The sequence below is a fragment of the Cryptomeria japonica genome, chromosome 2 (genome assembly GCF_030272615.1).
Source record: "Cryptomeria japonica chromosome 2, Sugi_1.0, whole genome shotgun sequence".
Classification (NCBI taxonomy): domain Eukaryota; kingdom Viridiplantae; phylum Streptophyta; class Pinopsida; order Cupressales; family Cupressaceae; genus Cryptomeria; species Cryptomeria japonica.
The window spans coordinates 49,772,477-49,799,086 of NC_081406.1; the positions used below are offsets into that span (position 1 = coordinate 49,772,477).

General features: G+C 33.9%; 1 protein-coding gene across 1 annotated transcript; it reads right to left on the reverse strand.

Moving 5' to 3' along the window:
- Positions 1–23,254: 23,254 nt before the first annotated feature.
- On the reverse strand, positions 23,255–24,266 carry LOC131046215 (non-specific lipid-transfer protein 2). The gene is made up of 2 exons (XM_057979901.2): positions 23,891–24,266; positions 23,255–23,511 (listed from the first exon to the last, which is right to left on the reverse strand). The coding sequence occupies exon 1, from the start codon at positions 24,186–24,188 to the stop codon at positions 23,892–23,894; it is 297 nt and encodes a 98-aa protein (XP_057835884.1). The 5' UTR covers positions 24,189–24,266; the 3' UTR covers positions 23,255–23,511; position 23,891.
- Positions 24,267–26,610: the final 2,344 nt, after the last annotated feature.

The window sequence follows — 26,610 nt, forward strand, 5'->3', positions numbered from 1 at the left end:
AACTTTCCTGGTCGGCCTAAGGTCGGGAAAATCAGTCTATCAGCCCTAAATGACAAGTATATAAACTACATTTTTCTCTCTCATTTAGACAGAACAGATACATGATGAAAAAGGCGTGGAAACTATACTCAAGTATTCAAGCATTCAAGCATTCCTTCTAAGTCTCCATTCAAGGCTAAGTGTTGCATTCAAGACAAGGATTCAACCATTGAAGAGGAGATCACATACTACTACAACATACAACATACAACATCTAAACCTTCGCACATAAGGATACAAACATCCTTAGAACAAGGTATTAGTACTTGTTTTACAGTCATTTACATTTACAGCACTTGCTCATTTCTTGGTTAATTCCAAAACCGGGGTTTGACCTAAAGGCAAACCCCTAATCCCTAACCCCCCAATCGTCTTCGCTTTTCTGTGTGTAGGTTGCAGGTACGCAGCTGAAATTGAAGATCTGGAATCCTTGTGCAGAGACGAACAGATCCCCCTTCGTTTCGCGGATTTTTCGGAGGACCGTGGCGCCGGGCGCCATCGTCCGGACAACTTTTGCTCAAATTTGCAGGACAGCGCCGTATCGACATTTTACTGCTAATTCCAGGTCCACAGCTTCATCCTATAACCCGAACTCAGTTTATAAGCGAATCTTTATGACTTTCTATGCATTCCTAGCTTAATTTCCTTAACAACATTCTTTACAAAAGAGGGTAGCCTTGCTTTCCTAACCCTTGAAATTCATTTAGCATCCAATCTTACATTGTGTGGGATTGGATCTTATGAGTTTCAACCCCTCTTTTGAATGTAAAGTCTCTCCCCTAAGTGAAAAACCATCGAATCCTAGCGAACTTCCCTTCTCTCTCCTCGGAGTCGGAAGAGGGGAGAGCAACTAGGGTTCGATCGCGATTTTCCGCTTTACAGAAACTAATCTCCCTAAAGAATTGAGGGATGATGGCGAATTACTAGATCCAACATATAAAGAGCAGGAAATTGATAAGAAGCCTCTCTCTCCAATAAGATGGTCAGGACAGGAGGAGGTAGACATAGATTCAGTAACCCAAAATTTTATAGAGAGGACTAGATAGTGGTTGAATTTGAGGATTAGGCCGAGCACTTCAAAAGGGAAGCAAAAGGAATCAACCTTCGGTGTTCCTCAGTCAAGGGCTCATAAAGAGTATGCCCACAGGACAAGGTCTAGCTCTAGAAAGAATACATCCACATACCCAGATGAAGCTTCCCAACCTGAGAAAACTATCGAGGAACTTCTTGGACAGGTCAAGGAGCAGATGAGAAAGGTCAAGTTGTTGAAAAAGGTTGCAAATTTTGGAATAAGGGAAGGGTTAGGAGCCATCCCACTAGCCAAGGTGTGTCCTGTTAGAGCAGCGATTGGGCAAACACCAGGAGCAGGCACTCAGGAGGAAGATGAGAAAGGAAATGTTGGTGAAAGTACACAACCTCCTCCTGATACCATGGTAACATCTCCACCTACTTCCACAGTACAACCCCTAATTTTGACTACATCAACCACTACCATTCCTATGACAACGCCTATGTTTGCGCCAACTCATACTTTTGCTACGACATCAACAACATTACCTTCGTTAATATAAACATTTATTCCCACTACCAAAAATTTCAACATTCATAACATTGAGTCAAATTCTGATGAGGAGGATGAGCAACTTGTGGTACAGTCGGTGCAAAGAAGGACTGAAAATAAGAAAGAAAAGAAGTCTACTAGGCTCAAGAAACAGGCACTGGTTGACCCCATGAACATTGATAAACAAGGTTTCCTAGCTGAGCAACCACTTGGGGGAGAAAAGAAACAAAACGAGCTTGGGGATTCACAAGATGAGAGATTGTTCTTAACTCTGGAGGACCAAGAGAATTTGTTGAAAGAGGTAGCTATAGGAGGAGAAATACAAGGAACTGGCACATGGGATAAAGAGTTTGAGGAAGAAATAAGTGACAGGTTAGGAGAGCTGCATAAGCAACAACAGTTAAATATTGACATCGCTCTCCGAACCAGCCAAGCTCAACCGGGTACTTGAACCTAGGATGTTCAGATCCCCGAACAGGAAGAAGAGGAGAAGGGTGAAGCAGAAGAGAAGTCAAAGGTACATTTGGTGACTGCAGACATCATACCACATGAAGGTGAGAAGGACGATGACACGCCACAATCGTTAAGCTTCACCTTTGAGAAGAAAAAGAAAGTGGTAATGCCTAAGGTGACACTACAACAAGAAATCACTGAAGAACCGAGGAAAATGAAGAAAGCCAAGACCATACATCATTTATCAAGAACTGGTTCTAGTGAGGTGGTTGCCGATGTTGCGGTTCTGACACAAGCTGAAGGCCAGAGCTCCCCTAAATACCAAGTCTCATAGGTAAAAATGGGTAAATAGACCAAATGGGGAGAATTGGATACATTAGAGCTTGCAACTAGTGTAGTAAGAAGAAGGATAGAAAAGGAACACACTTCTCACTCTGAGGTGAAGGCACAATTGGAGAAATACAAGCAGTTACTAGTAGAGATGAGTAAGCCCCTAGATGTACAGATGGCCGATAACCTACCTTCAAACTCATCACTTCCAGAAGCAGATGTGAAAGCACTTATAGAGGTAAGGAAGGTGGCAACCACTACGAAGGCATGGGTGTAGTCCAATACCTCTAAAATTAGATTATTTTTGCAAAATACTATGAAGGTATACAAGAAATCTACACAGGTTGCGGCAAATTTAGCTTCATGTTCTCAACAATGGGAGCGAAAGCTTAACATTTTTGGTAAGTAGTGTCAAGTTTTGAATAGGGTTTTGAACATCGGAGCGGATATCATATTAGGTGAGGACCTATTAGGAGGGGAAAACATTGACAATTTGCAATCGTATATATACATTTTGGAGTTGAAGATTGAGATGCTTCAACAATATGGGAAAGATATAACATATGCCAGTTCTCCTCTCCTAGGTGTAGTGAATAAGTATGAAAGGTTTGTAGGTCAGCTGTTGGATATTTTTGGGCTCGGTCTTAGTAGTGCAGGATACATGGAGGAAGGCAATGTACTTTGTCAATGGGATGCATATGCGACGCAATATCTTACAGCTCCTATTGAGTTTAATGATGAGTTAAAGGACAAATATACATACTTAATAACTCAATGTCAATAAGGTTAAAAAATAATAGAAAAATTAGAAGATAGGAGTAAGAATGCAAATGATATTTTGAAGAAGTACAAGTTCAAAATCAAGCATGTTGTAGATCCTCCCGCGGAAGTGTTTGCATGCATCATTAGCAATTATAAGAGCTAAAAATAGAATTAAAGGATAAACAGGCAGTTGCTAATGATAGCATCATATTTTTGTAGAATTTTGCATGACACCAGAGTTGGGACTTCAACTGTTGCTTCAGCATGTACATGGATTATGGAATGGGTTTGCACGATTACAAAAAGTTGGCTCATGCAACTCCGTTTTCGTAATGATCCTCTAGTCCTAGTTTCGTATTAGTTAACTGGAGTTCAAGGTAGAGACTTGCATGTCAACTGTGACTCCTTGCTTTTTTAGGGCTTAATTTAGATAGGGTTATTTCCTAGAAAGTAGGACAAGAAACTCTATAAATTGGAGTTTTCGATTCATTTGTAAGGGTCCACAAATTGATTATTTGAGGCCCACTTAGAGATTTTAGATTATTTTATGCAGATTGTTATGAATTAGAATAGTTTTGTGATACATTCTTTAAAGTTAATACAAGAAGCAGCTTATAGATTGCTTGATCTATACGTATGTGCTATTAATTTGTTCTTTGCAGTCTAGTGATGTCTATTGTTTGAAATCAACAACTTGGTTTGGTCTTATGTTTTATTTCTTTATGAATTATATTGCGTACGTAAGTGGTGTATGAGAATTACTGTGATAGGACGATATTCTGGTGATATTCTTTCTATGAATTTGTGAGGTTGCTGACTTTGCAGGTTTATTGGAGGTCCGTTATTTGATGCTGGTTTGAATAATATTGATGATTTTCAAATTGCAGGGTACTAATTGAGTAGTTCATTAAGTTGTGATTGCATTAGTTTCATTGTTATTTTCTTGTTTCCTTGATCTATCTTTTGTAGTTTATTTTAAAAGAGTTAAATCATAAAATACAAAAAAGTGAAGTTATTGGAAGTTATTGGGATTCGTTTAACCAGCAGGCCCCTTAATAGGTACAACCACATCAACCATTGAGTTGCCCATCACCATCGAGACTTGACTATAGAGACCTTAGAGTAGTTAGTTTCTCAAAACTTATTTCTTTGCAGGAGAGGTGGTGAGTGGTCACATAAACTACTTGATTGCTGGTGAGTGTGTCAAAACACCCATCAACAAGTACATACCATCTAAGTGAGGTAGTTTCCTATATAATCCTAACCATTTTTGACATCCCTAGCTTAGATGGAGAATATTTGAAGGCCTATGGTAGTTATAGAGGATTCACGAGGATATTTGGAGACAATAAAGGTAGAAGGATATTTTAAAGTTTTACAACCAAATGAGATTAAGAACCCTAGCACTCCATTGCATTTCTACCCTCTACAACACCTTGGTAAATTTTTTCCTACATAGGAGCCCTACCTTGGTAGCTAGATAATGAAATTTGGGAGGTCTTAGACACCCAAGCACAAAGCTATATTCTATACCAACACCCACCACTAGAGTTAGTGTTTTCAAGAAAGCACCTATACATATTCTTGTTTTCACTATAGCCCAACTAGTGTATTTTGTCCCTAACATATCATAAACTCCAAATTTTTGAGATAGGGTCCTCAAGCTATCTACTACAATTTTCCTTCATGCATCATAAATTCCTATAATAAATTAGGGACACACATTCTTCTCTCTTAGTCCATTTTTTTTACATTTGATTGTGCTAAGGTTAGTGTTAACTTATTTTATGAATAATTTATAAGTATTTTACTTTTTAGACAAATTATTGAGAGTTCTATTGAACCCCTTTTCCATGAATAATAAATCCCAATATAATTGATACAAATAACTTTTAAACATCAAATACTATAGGTATTACAACTAATTATCCAACGTCTATAAAAGATTGCCATAAACAAGAAACCACACTCTATTAACTAGCCTCATTATATTTAGCTTTCAATTTTTTATATTATTTTTTAAATGAGACATGAGCACCATAAAAAATCAACGCAATATTCCTAAAATCTTTGGCTAATTCAATTTCAATCTTGGCATGCCTTCCATTAGATTTTAGTTCCTCTTCCCTTGAAATTTGTTCTTTAATAACTCGCTAGCTTAGAGGATTTTCTTGAGTTTCCCCTTGATTAACATTTTGGTTCGGTATTACATGGTTTTCTTGGACTTTTTGTTCTAGGGCATCCATTTTTTTCCTTGTGTTAGTTAAACGAGCTAGTATTTGATTCTTATCTTGTTTTTGATTAATAAAGAAGCATTAACTAGGACGCTGACCCTTTACATAGCCAAAAGGCTATCAATTTTAAACAGACCAAGTAGGGGTGCAAACCCCAAACAACCAAAGTCAAACATGCCAAACAAACTTGTGAAACCTGTAACAACCCAACCCAACTCAAGAGTGGGGAGAAATACTCAAAACTTGATGAAGGGGGGGTCGGGAAAGGGGGGTAGATTTTACCTTCCGCTTGCGACAAACAATTGTCTAGGCAACACTGTCATTAGGAACATTCAAAGAAAAATCAGGCGGGGAAGACCCCACAGAGTCATTGCCAGACTGTTGCTGCAGAACAACAACAAATTGTTGCTGTAGAATAGAATTAAGAGCAGAATATCTAGGAGAAGAGCAAAGTTGTGGAGCAGGGGCAATAGATGTAGGAGCCAAGGGGGTGGAAGAGTCCATGTTAGTAGTAACATCAACAAAGGCTTCATCAGCAGTAAGGGGCACCTCATCTCGAGTGGATTCAACCGAAACAGAGTTTGAAGCATTAATTGTCAAGCGTTCTTCAGTAGCATCCTTGCACCAAGTAGTAGCACCTCTACGGCGAGAGAGAGTACAGTCTGAAGCTAAGTGGCCCATTGAGAAGCACCTTCGATAGCGAAAGGGGAGGCCCTCATAATCTAGTGGTTGAGTCCATGACATATCCACAACCATAAGAACCATATCCTTGGGGAGGTCCAGAGATATGTCAACATCAATTAATAGGCGAGCAAAGGTAGAATGACCCATGGAGAATGTGGCATCATCAATCTACAAGAAGCTGCCAATGGAGTTACTGATGGACTCGAAGCAAGAAGGCTCCCAAAAATGGAGAGGGAGATTGGGGAGGTGGATCCAAACCGGATGAACAGAGAGAGATTCAGTAAGGGGGTTGAAGGAAGAAGTCCAAGGCTTAATAGAGAAAGAGTGATCCCCCCAAGTCCACAACTTTCCCAAAACCAAATCACGATCAAGAGTAGAGGTAAAAGAAGAAACAAAAAAATCTTTAGCACAAGGCAAAAGCTCAATTCCATGAACAACTAAAGGCTTCCAAATATCACTCACCCAACGATGAAGGTCTGGAAGAGAAGGCCAAAACCCAACAAATCTATAGACCAGAATACTGCGTTGATAGAAATCAACATTCTCCATAACCTCCCGACCGCATACCACAACAGGGGAAGTCTTGGCACAAGGAAGAGGACGAACCCCCTTGAAAGGAAGGGCAACAAATCCAACCACACGAGAAAAGCTACGATTCCTAGCAAAAGGAGGTCCGGGATTAGCACCCATAGGAGGGATAACAGGGACCTTAGCACCAACAACATGTGCCCCGACCTCAACACCCACAACAACAATAGAGGAAGGAGCTTCGCTAATAATAGGACCAAAAGGATGACCCCCCAGACCATCAACATCAATTTATCTTGTTGTTATTACAATTGCTTGGACATAATTTTAATAATCTCATGATAAGTTTGTTAAGGTTTAATTTAGGATAATTTTTCACTAGATCAAAATTTAACCATACACATTGAAATAAAATAGAACTCAAAATTGTTTTATTTCACAATTTTGATGGATTTACAATCCTTAGTATAATAACAAGTAATTTTACTTAATACATTTCATAGATTCTACTCAATTTCAATTTCTACATGTTTTTCATCCTTTGAGTCTTTTTTAATACTACTTGAGGTAGGATGTATGTGTAGGTACTTGTAATAACTCTTTAGTCATACTTGGTGTATTATGACCATACTTAAATGGTATGCCATTAAATGACAATGATTTCAATAACTTGGGTTTGATTTTTATTTTGGTGTATTATAGAGCCATATCTCTTCAATTTTGATTTATTTATTTTTTCAACTTATTTTCTTGATCTAGATTTTCTCATCTATGAAAGAAAAGAGAAGGAAAATGTTTAGTCAAATTTAATGAATTCAAATTATTATTATATGCTAAGCACAATAAGCTCTTGAACCTAAAGCTCTTATACCAATATGCAAAATACATTTTATAACAACATAATAACTCAAAAAATGATTAAATGAAGGTGAGATAATTTTTAAAATTTAATTACTAGATTGCTCATCATAACTAATCAATTTAATATATTTTACTTAATAATTCCATATTCATACATGATAAATAACAACCAAATAATTTAAATGAATTATCTAATAAATTAACATCATGATAACTAGATAAAATTGACAATGTATTCATTGTGAAAAGTGTGAAACACATTACATACATTATCATTAATTACATGTAGTTTATAATATTTAACATCTTAAGATAGAATTGATTACATTTCAATTACAAGTTTTACAATTCTCAAATCTTGAGAGGTTGGATAGGAATGAAGAACATGCTTGAATTGTGTGTGAGAGGGCATCATTGGGGATCCCCCCTCCCCACCCATCCATGAAGCTTGCTTCCTCGATCTTCGCCCAACTAGAGAAGCTTGATCCTGTAGGAAGTGTATAGCAATTTGAAGCCAAAGAGTATGAAGGAATCCAATGCAACATGTATATCTAAACATCCAATTATTTTATACTTATACAGTTCTAACTAAATGTATATGTCAATCTAATACAATACAATGATATGGTAGAAAATGAAACAAATTTAATTAATGTATAGATAATGAGCTTTGACCAAAACATTTATATGCTGTGCTATACCTCATATATGTTATACGATAAATTACCCACTATTCTCTATTTTTCATATTTGACGTCCATCCATTCTCTCACATTCCCTATTACCATATCTCATAGTAATAAAATAATATGCCTTTTGGGAAAATGGTGTCTCAACCTTGCAATAATAAAAGGTTATTGTTGATAAATTAGTGTGGGGGATCGCAAGGGAGGAGTACCCCCCTTGTGGGTCTAGGGGCTGCATGTTCTAGTGGGGGTTTGGGGGCAACACCCTTGAAAGCCACATTTTATATATAATTTATCATTGTAAATCTAGACCGTTTATCATTAGGTCATAGATTTGATTGTGGATATTTTGTGTGCTTTGCTTTCCCTAGAAGACAACCCTATTTTATGAGGGTATTGTATCATGCTTGTATATTGTGATGTATTTTGAGAGTCTGATAGCTGTTGAGTTGCCTTTTGATCTTTGTTGGTGATACTCCTATAAGAAACTTTCTTTGCAAGTATATTGCATTTTTTTGTTGATTTTTGAATAATTTATTAGGCATCTTTTAGAATGTGGGGTTATTATCTTGAAAGGGTTTTCCTTACACAAATCAATGTGTTGTGGTACACATGCTATTTATGTTTATTTTCGTTAAGTTTTTGTAATTGTTGTAAAGATCTTAAAAGTTTTTGCATTACCCTCCTCTCAATATTGGAGTAGAAAGTTGTTCCACTACCTTAACTTCCTTTGAATGTTGACATAACTATGGTTACCTATATACGGTGAAATTGGAACACTAAAATATTGTAAAACCAAATAAAAATCCAACCACATAAAACCCTAATTCTACAATGAAATCCACCATACACCAATGAAGAACCTAAAAACATGCAAAATAACAAATATGAAAGATTATACCATCAAATTCTCATTAGGGTTTGATCTCCATTGTTTCCTATCTCCATTGATCTTGCTTTGATATTTTGGTTGCTCTCAGATTTGTATGTGTGCACAAGAGCTCAATAAAGAACAAATTGTGGTTGTGTAGACACTTGATCGCTATGAGGATTCACATGAGCATTTGATGAGCATTAGGATTAGGGATTGATAAGGATGAAATGATCCTCTTATATAGAGAGAACCCTAGAAAATGGAGGGATAGGATTAAGAGGTGGAGGGATAAATGGTCGGCTCAAATTAGAGGGTAAGTATAGAAAATGGGAAAATATTAGGGAGGTGGTTAAAGGTAAATTAAGAGATGAACGACAAGTGTCATGGAGGGAAAAAGCTAATGAATTAATTAAATAAATGAAGATCTATTTAATTAATAGAAGAAGTGGGGCCAATTAAATAAATAAAATATTTATTTAATTTAAGGAGGATAATTTAAATAAAATAAAAAATATTTATTTAAATGAGGAAATACTAGAAAAGGTTAAATAATAAATAAAAATCTATTTATTTAATAGAAGGCTTGGGATAAAATAATTAAATAAATAAAATATTTATTTAATTAGGCTAAGACAATTTTAAGTGTCTACATTACCTTGTTTATTTCATTAGACAATTATTATTAACTAGTCTCAACTAGCCCTTCTTTGATCCTCGTTACAAGGTTGAATACCTTAACCCAATTTGGGTTCATAGAAAATATCCATTCTATCTTTCCAAAAATAACTACATTCTAATGATGCTAGAGAATAACAATCACAATATTAATAATCTCATTGGAGCTAATCAAAATTTGGTCAAGAATACTAACATATGTATAATTGTTATATAATGTGTAAGGTACAATTAAGATTCCTAATATAATGATCTACCTATTTAAGCTTAGTAACTTCACATACAAAAAAGATAATGTCCCTGAACATATCCCTCTTGGTTCATTTAATTCTTTGTGTCTATGATTGATTGTAATAATTTCAAATACTATACATCAATGTATATATGACATGGCTTTTAAGACACTAATTTATGTGTACATGTGTATGTTGTAGGTTTTTTTGGAAATATAAATGGAAGTTTGAGTGAAGGTTGATAGAGAGGAATCAAGTCACACTTGTGATTTGGAGGATAAGATACAAGGATTTTAGTCACCCTTCCTTCCTCCTTCTTAGTTGTGTTGATTTCTTCCCTTCTTCCTATTGTGTAGAACATGCTTAAAAGAGTTTTTTAAAAACTTATTGCTCTCCTCTCTCTTTACACACTTCTTACTCGGGAGTTGGCTCTCTAAATTTGTCATTAAATTATAGTTTCCCTCATTTTAAAACACTTGAAGTCAATTTTTCTTCCATTTACATTCAATTATATAGTGAATTTATTATACATACAGACACAGTAGACAATGAAAATTGTTCAATGCTTGTTAGTGGTATTTTCACTAATTATTCCTCTAAGTTAATCAAATAAGTTTATTATTTAAATAAACTAACATTATTCTTCTTAAAAAAATTCAAAATTCAAAATTTCTTATTTGTATTATAATTAAATAATTTTTAACTATTTAATCATCCAAATTTCTTCAAACATTAATTAAATGAGTTTTATTATTTAAAGAATTTCTTCTTACAAAATTATTAAATAATATTTATTTTTATCATTTTCCTCATGCACATTAAATAAACAATTTTAATTATTTACTTAAATTCTTTTTCTTATATTCTCCTATAATTAAATAATTATTTTAATTATTTAACTAGCTAATTAAGTCATATAATTAAATGAATTTTGTAATTTATTTAATTTTTCATTTTTCTAAATAAAGCTCCTCTAAAAACAAATAATTTTTTTATTTTCTTCTCTCACACATTCAATTAAATAATTTTTAATTTTTTAACGCTTATTATATCTCCACTTTCTTCTATTATTTAACACTCACTTTGAGTTCAACTGATCAATCAAATTAGATTTTTCTATCATGCAATCAATTATCTCCTAAATATAGCATCTCATCAAATCTCATCCATTGATCTTCAATCTTTCTCATAAGATCTCTACCATCGATCAATATCAAAACATCTATAAAATTTGACATCATTCATTAATCAAAACTAAATTACAATCTTTGAGCTTTTGAGAACAACAATTTTAGAGGTTTGCCGTGTGATCACAATTGCTATAGTGCTACATTGAATTCCGAGAGCAACATATTATCCATCCAAGCAAGCTACAAAGATTAATGGAGGTAACCAAGGTGTTTGCATGGAGGTGATATTGTTGTTTATTCATTTGATTTCTTGCTTGCATCTTATATATTTCATTGTAGAGATTAGAAGCTTTTGTGTGATTTCTAGAGTTCTTATAGTTAACCCATTTTATGATTCACATAGTCTCAATTTCTGGTCTCTATACACACACACACACACATATTTTAAAATTTATTGACTTGTTAGCAAGACAATTCTTAAGTGGCTTATGTAGAAGCAATCCCCATTTTAACAACTCACACACACACATGATGCTAACAATCAAATGTATGCCAATATGGTATGTCTATGCAATTCTTTTATTGCTATTTCACCTTCAAGATAGCTAGATGCCTTCTCCTTGATGATTCTCTATGGTGAGAGAGAATTAAATTGTTCTGTTGCACTAACATATAAAGAAAGAGTAGTTCGTCATTATCATTAATACATATTCAACAATTTAATATTAAGGACAATAATATCATCACATCACTTGTATTATTTGCATAATCTTAATATCATTCCTTTTTTTTAAAATGATAATAATATTGGCAACAACAATGAAGGAAGACTGAGAGGGGGGGGGGGGGTGAATCAGTCTTCACCGGATCTACAAACTTAATCACAAATGAAGATCTAATAAACTGCAACATTACTAGAGATAAGAAAATTAAAGACACAACACACAACACCAAGATTTTGATGTGGAAAACCTGGTTAAGGGAAAAACCACAATGGGAACCTACCCACAATAAGATGATACTCTGCAGTAGTATGTGAAAATATTACAATGGGGAATGCACATGCATTCAGGCACACTGCCTAGAGCTCACTGCTCAAATACAATGACCTGGAAGGCTACAACCCTCAGGGAAGTCTCACTAACTTACAACAAGATTCAGATTACAATCCGGAAGAAATGAACTGAAAGAATAGCATCTCCAAATGCCTGATTACAGTCCTAGTTAAGCACAAATGCCTGCTCTACCACACCAATATCTTTTCAATCACAATGCCAAAGGATGAATCACTTGCTTGCACATATATCGCTCTCTGATCATGCGGACATGACCTCTACACACAAATGACATGACAATATCATCTATACATACAATTCATCAACCTTGACAACAAGGTTGACTAAACCCTCAACTCATGATTACAAAATTACACCACACGATACAAAGATCGACCACGGAGAAATAAAATGATTTATATGACATAACATGGACCTAATTAAAATTCCCAAACACCCAACTCCACCAAAAATCATGCCAAGATCAATAGCAACACGCTATACCACCAGAAAACCACATAACACGAAGAACATCACCGATTCATGAAAACCACCAAAAACTCACACAACGATCAATGCGGATCACCAAAAAAAATCGGACACAATTAGTAAAAACCAACAAGCATGTTAGAATAATCAGAAACATCTGCACCAACACCACATCAAATCTTCATCTGTCAACGTCTGAAAACTCAAGAACACAACCAATCAACAACTGTCACGAAGAAAGATAACTTGCAGATGACAAAATCATGATCAATCTTAAATGATGATACACAAGACCATCCCAAACAATCTCCCAAAAACTCAGCACAAGATCTGATCACACTCGAATATACCAGAGGAAATATTGAGCTCTGCAAAACACTGATCAGATAAACAAACTGCAAAACCGGATCACAAGATCTTCCCAATCTGCAAACATCGGATCAAACCACAAGAATATGTTGACATCAATGAAAACAACATATCCTAGCAAAAACAATGTCCAACAATAGCCAACAAATAATTATAAAATTTCATCCTTCAACAAGTTCAAGATGTTTCACAACAACCATTATTTGATTATAACCAAGCAATTGTCTCATCAACTTACTTTTTTGTTCATAAATATTTAATTATTGAGGCACATTAAATAGGCCATGATAAAAATATTTTTCTAGGGTATACACTGTTTTATCTTTTGTGTGTCTGTTCTTTCTATAAAAAACTATATAATATTTATTTACTATATTTCTCCTTTCTTATATTAATGTGAAACTTTCATTTGGCTCCTTTCATATACTTTGTTTTTGTGTAAGTGTTATAAAGATATCCTTAGGTCTTGTAGGTGATCTATTAGTGATTTGACTTTTCTAAGATTTCATCTATATAGTCCTCAACTTACACATAAGATTGTGGAAGGTCATTTGTGTGGTCCTTTATGTAGCTTATGCTTGTTTTGATCCAAAAGGCACAACAACATAGCAAAATGTTCCCTAAGTTGTGGTAACAAGAGTTTTATGTTGATCTTGGAGATTCATTATGATTCTAGATATTATAGTTTGAAAATTCATCCATAAAGGATAATAATTTATGACTAGTGGTAGATTCTACAATCATATGAATATTAAGATGATGAAAATTATTGTTAAAAGATGCTTTGTTAAGATCTCAAAATTTAGTGCAAATGTGGATACGATTGTCATGATTTATAATCAATTTCTTATTAGATATTCAAGGTGATTAATCAAATGGTTTGATAAATTTATCATTGAGCATATTTTTGAATTCCTTTTTATCCATCAAAGAAACCTCGATATGTACCTTCTTATTCTTTTTGTTTAATTTGTTTAGCATTGGGTTATAAAATAGTGTTATGCATTACAATATTAGGATCAATGCTTGGCATGTCTTGGTATGACCTTTGCAAAGATATCTCTAACTTATTTAATATATATGATCATGTTACATTGTTCATGTTAGCCTATCAATCACCTAGCTTAGGATCATTTTTATCATTTTGGCCCATCTCTATGACATATTTATAACTACCTATGAGGGTGTTATTATCTCCAATAAATGGTTGGGTAAGTAGGGTATCACTACATAGAGAGGATGCATCTTTCTCAAAGTCTCCAAATATGGGAAATACATCTATTATGATGCTATTTAGATAAATTATCATATAATCCAAATTATTTAGCCAAAGTATCATTGTTTACAAAAGCATGAAATGGAGAGCATATATCAATAGAACAATCAAGGAAAACATAAAATAAAAATGTAAATCAATGTTCCTATTAGTGATCCATGAATAAGTCAATTCCCTTAGTACTATATATTTTTAAGGATTTCAATAAGTTTTATAATGTTGATTCAAACCTAACCCTTTTCTATTATAACCAAGATTTTTGTAAGATGTTACAATCTTTTACATATGACCAACTAACCTAGAGGAAGATAAATAATTTTTATAGTGTTGGATAGTTTTATATCCATGAGAAGTGTCATATTCACTGGAGTAAGTAGCCATACGATAATCTTAAGGTGGTTTATCATTCGAATTGAGATCAACAATGAAATAATAAGCTTTATCTTCATGCTTATTACATATATTCAATCCAAATTCATCATCGATGAATGCATGCATTTACTCTATTATTTCTGTAGACACCTATTTCTATCCACCCAATTAAATGAATTTTATATTTATTTAATTCTCATTCATCCAACTATTAATTAAATTCACATTTAATTAATCCTTTCTCCTATTCTGGAAGTTAATTAAATTAATATTTAATTAAATTCACCCCAACCCTCTTCTCCTAGTAATTAAATAAATTATTCAATTTATTTGATTTATCATTAAACCATGTTCTGATAATTAATTAATTAAATAAAGCATATTTGTTTAATAACCCCCCTCTTGCATTTCAATAAATTAACATTTATTTAAATCTCATCCCCCACATTTAAATAAATAAATATTTATTTAAATTCCTAAATCCCTCACCCACTTGCACTTTCTAGAAAATGCAAGTTGCATAATAACCCTTCTTCTAATCATGTCTAAACCCCTATTATTAGCCTAATAACCCTCCAACTGTTTGCACATTCCTAAACAAAGGGATTGGTGAATAGTCACTTCTCAAAATATCTAAGGCTCTTACAAAGCATTAAAAGTCTTTTCCCTTCCACAAGTTAACCCATATGGGTCTTTGACCAATTTAGCTCTTTAATCCTTGTACATTCCCCCACTCCTTGGTTAAAGGCTCATTTCTTAACCCAACCATCCATGGTAAGCCTCAAGTCCCCTCAAGCCTTAAAAGTTTTGATCAATCTAACCCTTTAACCCTCACACATTCCTTTACCCCTTGGATAAAAGCTTTATCCATTAACCTAACCACCCATGGTAACCATCATATCTCTTCAAGCAATTAATGCTTTGTCCCTCTCCTCTCAAGCCTTCCCTTGTTGACACTTGTCAACATGTGATTGGCTTTAAGGGGAGCACATGGATTGAGGATCAAATCTTCCTAAAGCAATCCTAACCCTTCCTCAACCAACTCAATCTCAACCCTTCATTTGCCCATTTTCTCTATAAATAGAGCCCATTCCTTCATTTTTGAAGGTCACACACACACAAGAGCTATCCATGCATTGTTACTTTGCTTAAAATTTGAATATTTTGTAGGAAGCCATTGTATTGTGTTTTAGCTCTTCCACTAGTTGGAATTGCTATTTAACATTAATACTTCATTTGCATCCTCACTAAACATTTGAACATAATCAACCATCTCCATCCTCCATTTGACACCCCTTTGTGATAAGTGCTCAAGCTGAGGGCATACTTTACACAACAATAGGATCTTGGAGAGGAGGAGGAGGAAAAGGAAGACTCATGACATAGGGAGCATCATGAGGGAGTAGTATTTATGTTTGCTTATTTATTTCATAATTATCTTCTTGTTTTAATCTTCCTCAAGATAATGCTTTGGATGGATTTGGCTTCATGTTTTTCTTATGGTTGAAAGCTCTTGCTAACATGATTTCGTTTTGATTTTACCAATCTCCAGTTTTGTAGCGTTTCAATTTCCATATCTAGTTCTACAATATATAATGGCCGATACTTTTAAATTAAATTCAAAGATGGTAACTTAGAAGGTTCATAAGAAGGGAACTATAAGAATGATTAGGTGTATCACATCCCATGTTCACATGCTCAGTTGTAGAATGAGTTAGTGGTATATTTAAGACATGGAAATTATTAATAGAATTAGACTTGGTATGAGATTTAAAGCATGGAGAAGCATAAGACATATGCAATGTTGAAAGAGTATCATAAGTTATAATTATGTCATTATATGTACCTCCATTATATGATGCATCGTCTATAGTACTGGAAGGTGTAGTTATATCATTTGTATTCTTCGTAATAGATGTAGCATTAAGTGGATCGTGTGAAGGAAAGGTGGTCAAAGGTAGAATGCAATCATAATCAAGTACAATACTATCAATTTATATAGAATACATATTCAAACAATGATAATTATGAAGGATTGAAGTAATTGTATCCAACAAAGAAGGGAAAGTGATGACCAAATCCCTAAATAAATAATTCAAACATATGTGATGGTACAATTCTTCAAAGGACAATGTGATCCACTTCATATGATAAGATTTCTCGACTTTATAAAGAATAGGATTATATATCATAAAGAGTATAAACAAGACAAATTAAGTGATGGAAGAATGAATGTAAACCAAGTACAAAGGGTCATGAATAATTCAAGATGTGAAATCAATCGTTTATGCAAGGATGTATGGTTTGCAAGAGTATGCAATGAAGATGTAAGACCTTAACAATAGTAGTCAAATGATATGGACATAAGGTATAATATATAGTAGATTAAAAAAATGGTCTTATATTAAATTTAAATAATATACCAAATGTAAACCATAGAGTGATGATAAGGTTGGGTAGGGTGGCTAATAGATAGGAAGTATACCTTGATTTTTAAACTCTAGGTTGAAAATATATAAATGAATGCCAAGGATGTAAAACAAAATTTATATTTGAATTGTGGAATGCAAGTTAAGAATATGAAAATTTATATTTGAATTGTGGAATGCAAGTTTAGAAAGTTACATATCTAAAATTATAATATAATAATAAACCCTAGAAATAAGGCTAGGTGATGTAGGATCAAACTGGTTCACCATAATATAAAGAAAAATAGAATTTCTATAAGAATTGGCTATGAAGATAGCCACCCAAGTTATAGAGACCAAATGGAAAGCACATAAACAAGAGAGAAAGAATGTGACATGAATAAATTATATTCCTATCAATGATGCAGTACAATATGATCAACTGGATTATCAATGAATGAATATTACATAGGAGGCCACTTGGTTATATAGCCAAGGTGAGAACATAAGAGTGCATAAGATTATGAAAATCTTATGACATGAGACAAAAAGTGAAAATCCATCATTCCACCTAAAGTGGAAAAGTGATTACATGATAACACCACTAAAGGTGGATCACCCACCAAAGGTGGAAAAGCACAACCACGAAAGGTGGATATGATAATGTGATAAAGGCACTAAAGGTGGAGACACCACATAAAGTGGAAATGATAATATGATAATTGCCACCTAAAGTGGAGACGCTCCAACAAACTCCTATGTGGTTCCCTAAGTAGGCTAAAGTGGTGTGTAATTAGGACCTAGGTGGAAAATAGCCAAGGTAAAACACCTTAATTACACCAACAATTTCCTTAAGCCTAGTCAAGGCTAATCCAATAAAATGTACACATGAGCAAAACTAACCCAAAGTAGTTAATGATGCAAGATAGGATTGTTAAATTAGACAATTGTAACAATTATTTTAAGTAAATATGAAAGATATGGGTACTTAGCTTTATGATTAAAAAATGTAGTAAATTTGATGTAGCTATGAATCTAAATGACTTGAGGTTACAAACATGTAATAATCTCGTATTCGTCTTGATGCCAACAATTTTATTTACTTTATGTAGTATAATTTTTGGGATTCGGGAGAAGTCTACAACTATGGACTTGTGTTGTCAAAACAAGGTAAACTAATAAAAATGTAGCCCTTCAAAGAGTCTACAAATTTGAGTTTTATTGATGCAACATTGGATTTCTCATTAAGAGATTAATGTAGAAGTAACTAGAAATGAACAAACCATGATAAATAATCATGTAATTGATGGTACATAGAGATAATCCTTGCAAGAAAAAACTCCAATATCAAAGAGAAACGTAAGCATTGCATTAATTTTCAGCAAAAGAGTACATATGCAACCCACTATTTTCTTTCAATCTTATAGCATTTGGGTAGCTCTCATGTATGTATGCAATTTTTTTATAAAAATCACTATAAAAAATGATCATGCATGTGCAAATATTAGTAAGTACATAAAAGGGTAGTTTTACAATACCAAAACAATGGAAAAAATACAAAAAGAATATTAAAAATGGACAAAAAAAGCACTCCTAAAGCCCTTTCCTAATGTAGCCTTTGAATGCACTTATCAAAGCCTTTGGTTCTAGTCAAGGTGTCAAGGAGTTAGTGGGGTCCCTTTAGGCTCAATAATATTACACATAAGATTGCGGTTAAATGTCACACCATCCCAACAATTCGTTCTACACCTACAAACTTGTATTGTGAAATATTCAAAACTTTGTCATTTACTTTGCTTGATATGTGTTTCTATCACCTACTTCTAATACCTAAGATTTGGTATTAGTTAAATATATCTTGATAGGGCTATTATTGTACAACTAGGGGACACATTCTCCTAGGCCAATCCATGAAAGATATGTATGAATGACTAAAAATATTACTCCTCAATCCTAAATACACTTATGTAATGATTGTGCAAAATTAGATTCCATTTATTAAACCAATTGAAGTGTGACATACAAATGATATATTAATATATCTTTAAAAACCTTAGATGCCTCAAAGAAGACACCAAATGCATTTACATGACACATCACACAAATTTGTGTTTAGTTGATTGTAAGTGGGAGTTGACAAAATTCAGATTTTAAAATTTGAATTTGAAAAGGACGAATCCATAATTGTGAGGACACCCCATGACTACAAACTTGTCTTAGAACATGAAAGGTGCCAAATCAAATTGGATAATGTGTATGAAAATATGTAAAATATAGAGAAGCATAAACCATATGCCATGTAGGAAGAGTATCATAAGTTATAACTATGTCCTTAGATGTATCTCCATTATATGTTGTATCATCTATAACAATGGAAATTGTAATTATATCATTTTAATCCTTCACAATAGAAGTAACATTAAGTGGATCATGTGAAAAAAAGACAGTCAAAGGTAGAATGGAATTATAAACAAGCACAATACTATCACTTTCTATAGAAAAAAATATTTTTACATGAAACCAATGATAATCATGAAGGATTGAAGTAATTGTATCCAACAAAGAAGTGAAAGTGATGATCAAATCCCTTCATAAATAATTCAAACGTATGTGATGGTACAATTATTCAATGGACAATGTGATCCTTTTTGCATGATAAATTTATTGACTGTATAAAGAATAAAGGATTACATATCACATAAAGTACATGCACATGTCAAAATAAATGATGAAAGCATGAATGCAAACCAATGATGAATGGTTGTGAAGAATCCAAGATGTGAAAGTAATGGTTTATCCAAGAATGTATGGTTTTGCAAGAGTATGCAATGAAGATGTAAAACCTTAACAAGAGTAGTCAAATGATATGGACATAAGACATAATACATATTAGATTAGAAAAATGATCTTATGTTGGATCTAAATAATATGTTAAATGTAAATCGTAGAGCAAGATAAGGTTGGGTAGGGTGGCTACTAGATAGGAAGTATCTATTAAGCTTCAAAATTTATGTTGAAAATATATATGAATGGATCCCAAGTATGTAAAATGAAATTTATATCTGAACTATGGAATGCAAATTTAGAAAGTTACATATCTAAATTCTAATATAATGAAAAACCCTAGAAATAATACTAGGTCACATAGGATCAAACGGGTTCATCTTAATATAAAGAAAAATAAACTTTCCTTAAGCGTAGGTACACATAAACGCAAATAACCCTACTAGATAGGAAGTATCTATTAAGCTTCAAAATTTATGTTGAAAATATATATGAATGGATCCCAAGTATGTAAAATGAAATTTATATCTGAACTATGGAATGCAAATTTAGAAAGTTACATATCTAAATTCTAATATAATGAGAAACCCTAGAAATAAGACTGGGTCACATAGGATCAAATGGGTTCACCTTAATATAAAGAAAAATAAACTTTCCTTAAGCATAGGCACACATAAACACAAATAACCCAAAAGCACACCTAACCCAAACTAATTAATGATGGTAGTTAGGATTGATAAATTAGATATTTATAATAATTATTTTAAGCAAATATGAAAGATAGGGGTACTTAGCTTTATGATCAAAGAATGACACAAATTTGATGTAGCTATGAATATAAATGACTTGAGATTAAAATAAAGAAACAATCTTGTATTTGCCTTGGAATTAGGAATTTTGTTTTACTTTATACACAAACAAGTTTGGGGATTAGGGATGTCTAAAACCATGGACTTGTGTTGTCAAAACATGGTAAAATAGTAGAAATGTAGCCCTTCAAAGAGTCTACAAATTTGAGTTTTATTAATGCAACATTAGATTCCTTATTAAGAGATTATCAAGAAGTAATTAGAAATCAACAAACCATGATAAATAAATATGACATTGGAAGTACATAAAGAAAACCCTTGCAAGAAAAACTCCACTATCAAAGAGAAATATAAGTTTGCATTAATTTTCAACAAAGAGTACATATGCAATCCATTTTCTTCATTCAACATGATAGCATTTTGGTAGCCCTTGTATACATATGGAACATTTATAAAAATCACTATAACAAATCGACATGCATGAGAAAATATTAATAAGCACACAAAAGGGTAGTTTTATAATACAACGGGCCAAGTAAATAGTAAAAAATGCTAAAAAACTATAAAAAAATGGAGAGTACTCCTAAACCCCTTCCCTAATGTAACCTTTGGATGCACTTATCTAGGCCTCTGGTTCTAGTCAAGGTATACACGAGTTAAAGGGGGCCTTTTTATGCTCAATAATATTGCACAAAAGATTGTGGTTAAATGTCACACCATCCCAACAATTCATCCCACATCTACAAACTTGTAATATGAAATATTCAAACCTTTGTTTTTGATTAGTAAAGTAGCGTTAACTAGGGTGCTGACCCTTAACATAGTCAAAGACTATCAACAACACACAAACATCACCAAAATATAGGATGCCGACTCAAAAAACAACAACCCGAAGGCAGTAAGAAACAAAACATAGTCAGACAAGCCAAATAAAACCCTGTCAAACTGGAAAACACCCAAAGCCCCAATCAAGGAAGGGGAGAGACACCCAAACCTAGACAAAGGGGGATTTGGGGGAGGGGAGAAGAATTCCCCTTCCACCTGCGAGAAACCACTATCCAGACGATATTGTCATTAGGACCATCAAAAGAGAGATCAATCGGGTGGGACCCCATAGTGTTACAATCAGTAGTGTCAACAGAGTGCTGCAATAGAACAACAAGAGGTTGATGTAGAACAATAGCAAGTTGTGGCAAAACAACACTAGAAGCAGGTCCAACAGAAGTAGATCGAGGCTGCAGAACAAGAGAAGCTGGGGCGGGGGCCTCAAGAACAAAGGAGGCCACAATAGGAGGATCAATAGAAGCTTCTGCAACAGTGAGGGGCATGACTTCCTCTCGAGAGGAGACATCATCCTCATGAGAGGAGTCAAACCTTTGTTGTTTACTTTGTTTGATGTGTTTCTACCACCTGCTTCTTATACCTAAGGGTCACTAGTATTTAAGAATATTGGATAGGGCTATTATTGTACAACTAGGGGACACATTCTCCTAGGCCCATTCATGGAAGATATGTATGAATGACTGAAAATATCACTCCTCAAGCCTGCATACACTTATGTAATGATTATGCAAAATTAGATTCCATTTATTAAACCAATTGAAGTGTGATATACAAATGATATTTTAATATAGCTTTAAAAACCTTGGATGCCTCAAAGAAGGCATCAGATGCATTTAAAAACAAAGACATGATAGCACATCACACAAATTTGTTTTTAGTTGATTGTAAGTGGGAGTCAATGAAATTTAGATTTTAAAATTTGAGTGTGAAAAGGACAAATCCATAATTGTGAGGAGAACCCATCACTACAAATTTGTCTTGAAACATAAAAGATGCCAAATCAAATTGGATAATGTGTATGAAAATAGGTGTGCATAGGTATAATAAATAAGCCGATAGGGTGGCCCTACCCACTAAGGGGCAAGGATTTGTAGACATATAAATGAGAGTATATGAATAGCTTAATGGATAGATAGGTGGCATAGACCAAGGAACCTAACTTTGCATAAAATTACACCATTTATCAATATATTTATATATTGAGACATCCTAATCAAAATAGACTCTAAATTAGATTAAAAAAAGTTATATAAATACATATTTCACCATTACAATACAATACCCACTAAATTTAATAAAAAAAAACAAATCAATTTAAATTAATTTAATCTAAAATATTTTAAAATCATATAATATTATATATTCTGCCAACAAATCAATCACAACGTACACTGTTTAAACTGATCATATTTTAAAAGCTTGTTTATATGTTTATTTCAAACCTTTAGTTATGGCCGAAGATTAAAGCAAAATTAAACCTAAAAGAAGAAAGAAGTTAGAGCTTCAATCTCAGCATAAACATTGTTTAACTTAAGCAATCCTAGATTAAGGAAGACATATCTGTTGACAGCATAGTCAAGCACCAAATCCAAAGAAAAAAAACTACCCGATTTAACCATTGCCCAACATATAATTGATGATGGTCAGAAATAATGAAGAATCTGCATTTCTATTCAGAAAAAATCTATGCAGGAACTTGCAGACATGTCAGAAATGATCATGCATATAAAACAAAAAGACACTCATCCAAGTTGCACAGAGTGAGCAAAAGAAACACCAAGCTCATCAAGTACCATAGATTGTCAAAAGGGACACTATTCATATGTTGAACTACTAATATTGTTTACTACATTTGGGCATCCATTAAAATCTCTCTCTGGTTCTCATACTCAACACATATATGTAGGCTCATATAAAATCACCTAGCATTCCTCCCAACTAACCCACATGATTTATTTATCCCAACTCTGACCCACAGATGAGCTGATCTAGAGCTCCAAGACACAAATAACTGCAGCTGGAAGCATGTGGGCATCTCCTTATCCATGGCTACAACCTGCAACAACAAAAAAAAAAAACAGTCAGAGATTCAGAGCATTGAAAAACATATATTAAGTAGAATCTGATGATGCGATTTGAGCTTCTGGTTTTGACTGTGTATTTTCATCAACGTTTCGAATCATAGCTATGATTCATCATCAGAATGGAGAGCTAGAGAAGAATCATAGAATATGATTCAAAACGCTCATATTCTATGATTCATCATCAAGATGGAGAGCTAGAGAAGAATTAAAGAATATGATTTGAAACGTTGATGAGGGAAAAAAGAACACACAATCAAAACCAAAAGTTCAAATCACATCAACATGAACCGTAAAAACCTAATGTCTATTATAGAACTTGATGGTCCTGATAAAAGTGAGCCTTGGATTTACCTCAGCATTTAGGGAATGGGACATTGCAAGTGGATGCAACTCTTTTGGCATCAGGAGTATTGATATACTTGCTGAGATTCTTATCCTTGGCATACTGACACATGCAGCTCTGCTGCAGTTTGAGCTTGTTGCAGCAATCAGAGCTTGGCTTTGGCTTTGGATTGGAAGGGCCAAACATTGCACTTGCACAGGGACTCAGAGCCATTGGATTGCATGTCACAGCCCTAGCAACATCACTTGAATGAAGCAGGAGCACCACAATAGCACACAAAACAATTAAGTTCTTCATGAATGCCATGGATGATCACAAGGCAATGAAAAATGTGGCAGTAAAGTCTTAAGAGATCAATTGGGTTGTATGAAATCTGTTCATACGAGAGCACATGAGGTTGAATTTATAGAGCAATGTAGGGATTTTACTCATTACTTTTGTATGATTTAGTGGGGTGTCCACTAGGGTTTTTTGGTACAAACTGTAGCCATTGAAATGAGGAATGTTCACATGGAGTACTACTGGGGGAATGCAAAATGCTTCTCTCTGATTTGGTTTGTTTTGGGCTTGTTTTGGAATGGACGCCATGTGGAGTGGGGTGCAGCATGGCCCGCCTGCATGACAAAGAAATGTGGGGTTCAGCGGCGCATGGTCCGCACAATATTCTGTCATTATTAAGCAGGCTGATTTGGTACGTATCCATCATACACTGGAATATTTAGTTGTCTAGTGGGTCTACTGTTCTAGCTTTATGGATGTTAAAATTGTCTTCTATTGTTTAGCTTTATGGATGTTAAAATTGTCTTCTTCTTAATTAGGAGGAAATCTGGTCATTAAAATTACTTAATCTAATTTTAAGAAGTGGAAAATAAATTTACAAACGATATAAAAAAACTAGCACTTGCATCATTGATATGTGCAAGGGTTTTGTTGATAGGATAATCACCTCCATACCACAGATACAGTTGAAATATTGTCATGTGACGATGAGTTGATGCTTTCAGCTGTTGGTTTTCCTTTCAATGGTGTGAGACAGGTTTGTAAGCTTCTAGCAGGAAGCCTATAGGCTAATAATATTTCCTCAAAGTGAGAATTGAATTAAGTTGCCTCTCTTTAAAATTGTGGGAATAAAATATATTTAAAAGGAGTTTAGAATGATAATTGAGTATTTTGATATTAAAATGAATTGAATTGGTATAGATAGATAAAGCTTTATTTGAAAATTGGTGTGCTATAAAATAGGAATGTTGTAATATTGTGATAAACATGGACTCGAACTTGATCTAAAGGTGTAGTTCAACGCTAAGAAAAAGTAGACTTATGTTACTTTACATATCTATTTTTGAATGTTATTGCAATGAGTTGACATTTTGGTCCTATGATGATGTACCACCTAATACGTGTGCTTTGTTGTGCATCAAAAAATTGAGAAAATAGTTCTAGAATCGCCCATAGCCTCCTCTTCCCACCTACCCCTAGGGGGAGTAACAATTCTAGTTGGGTGCCGAGGCTGTATATGTATTTCTAGCCGTATTATGCACGGTGGCCCTATTGTGTATGGTGCAGTCTTATTCTATAGGAGCCCCCTCGGGCCGACTCCAACTAGATGTCTAATTCCTCCCTCTTTCTTTGGAAATCCTCTTCCTCAAGTAAGCCTTATGTACTTAAATGACAACTGACCACTCCATTATTAGCTCTACAACATGCTTTGTAACCTAGGCATAAATTCTAACACTTTTAATTAGTGCGTCCTAGTAGTATTTTGTTGTCTCCTATCTACATACCACAAGGACACTCACTCACTCATTCTAAAGGATCTCATTTACACTCATTTCTCCCTTGACCTCAAATAGAGCCTCCTCAAGACAACCAATGGGTCAAAACAACACTAATATACCCTAGTAGACCTCTTTTGATCATAGTATATGTGTCTTATTTTTTTCAAGGCCCTTACAATTTACTTTATCTAGATCCATAACATGGTGTAGAAAAAAACACACCTAGTGAATCCCTTCTTCCAACCAAATAGATTTTATTATTACTAAGAAAAAACCCTTGGCTATATAAGGTCTAATTTGATGTATCTTTTGGGGAGTTATTTCGGGGGGATCTGAGAAACCTAATTTTGAGCCCTCTTTGGATTTATTATCAAGACTCTACAAATTACTTTGGTCCAATCCCAAGAATATACATGGTGTCTAGATTTTCTTCATTTCATTTTCTACATAAACATATCTAGTGAACTTGACATGAAATAACATTTGTCTTCAAAAATCATCTTTCACTCTCTTCCACCTACAAGTTTTGAGTTTGAACAATTGTATTTTCCACTTGGAGGTTACACTTGGGAGGATACTTTTTAAGTAGTTATTCGTATAAACATATTAGTGTCAAACCTAACTTTTTGACAAATAAATATTTTGATCAACCTCTTTCCTTTATAGAGGATAATTGCACATCATCTTATGATATATCCAACAACTGCAGTCAACCTTCTATGTCAGCCTAAATGACCATATTAGGACTCTACTCTTGAGGCTCAGTTGTTTGATGCTACATGGAAGACGAAGTATGAAAAATTCTATCATCTTAATGAATGTCTAATAAACCATAGACCTAGCACAAGGACATATAAAGATATTTGGATCATTTTTGAAATAGAATCAACAATGTAAAGAGGAAGTGGTTTGAGATACAATCTATCCAACTATATTAACCTTGCAAGTAT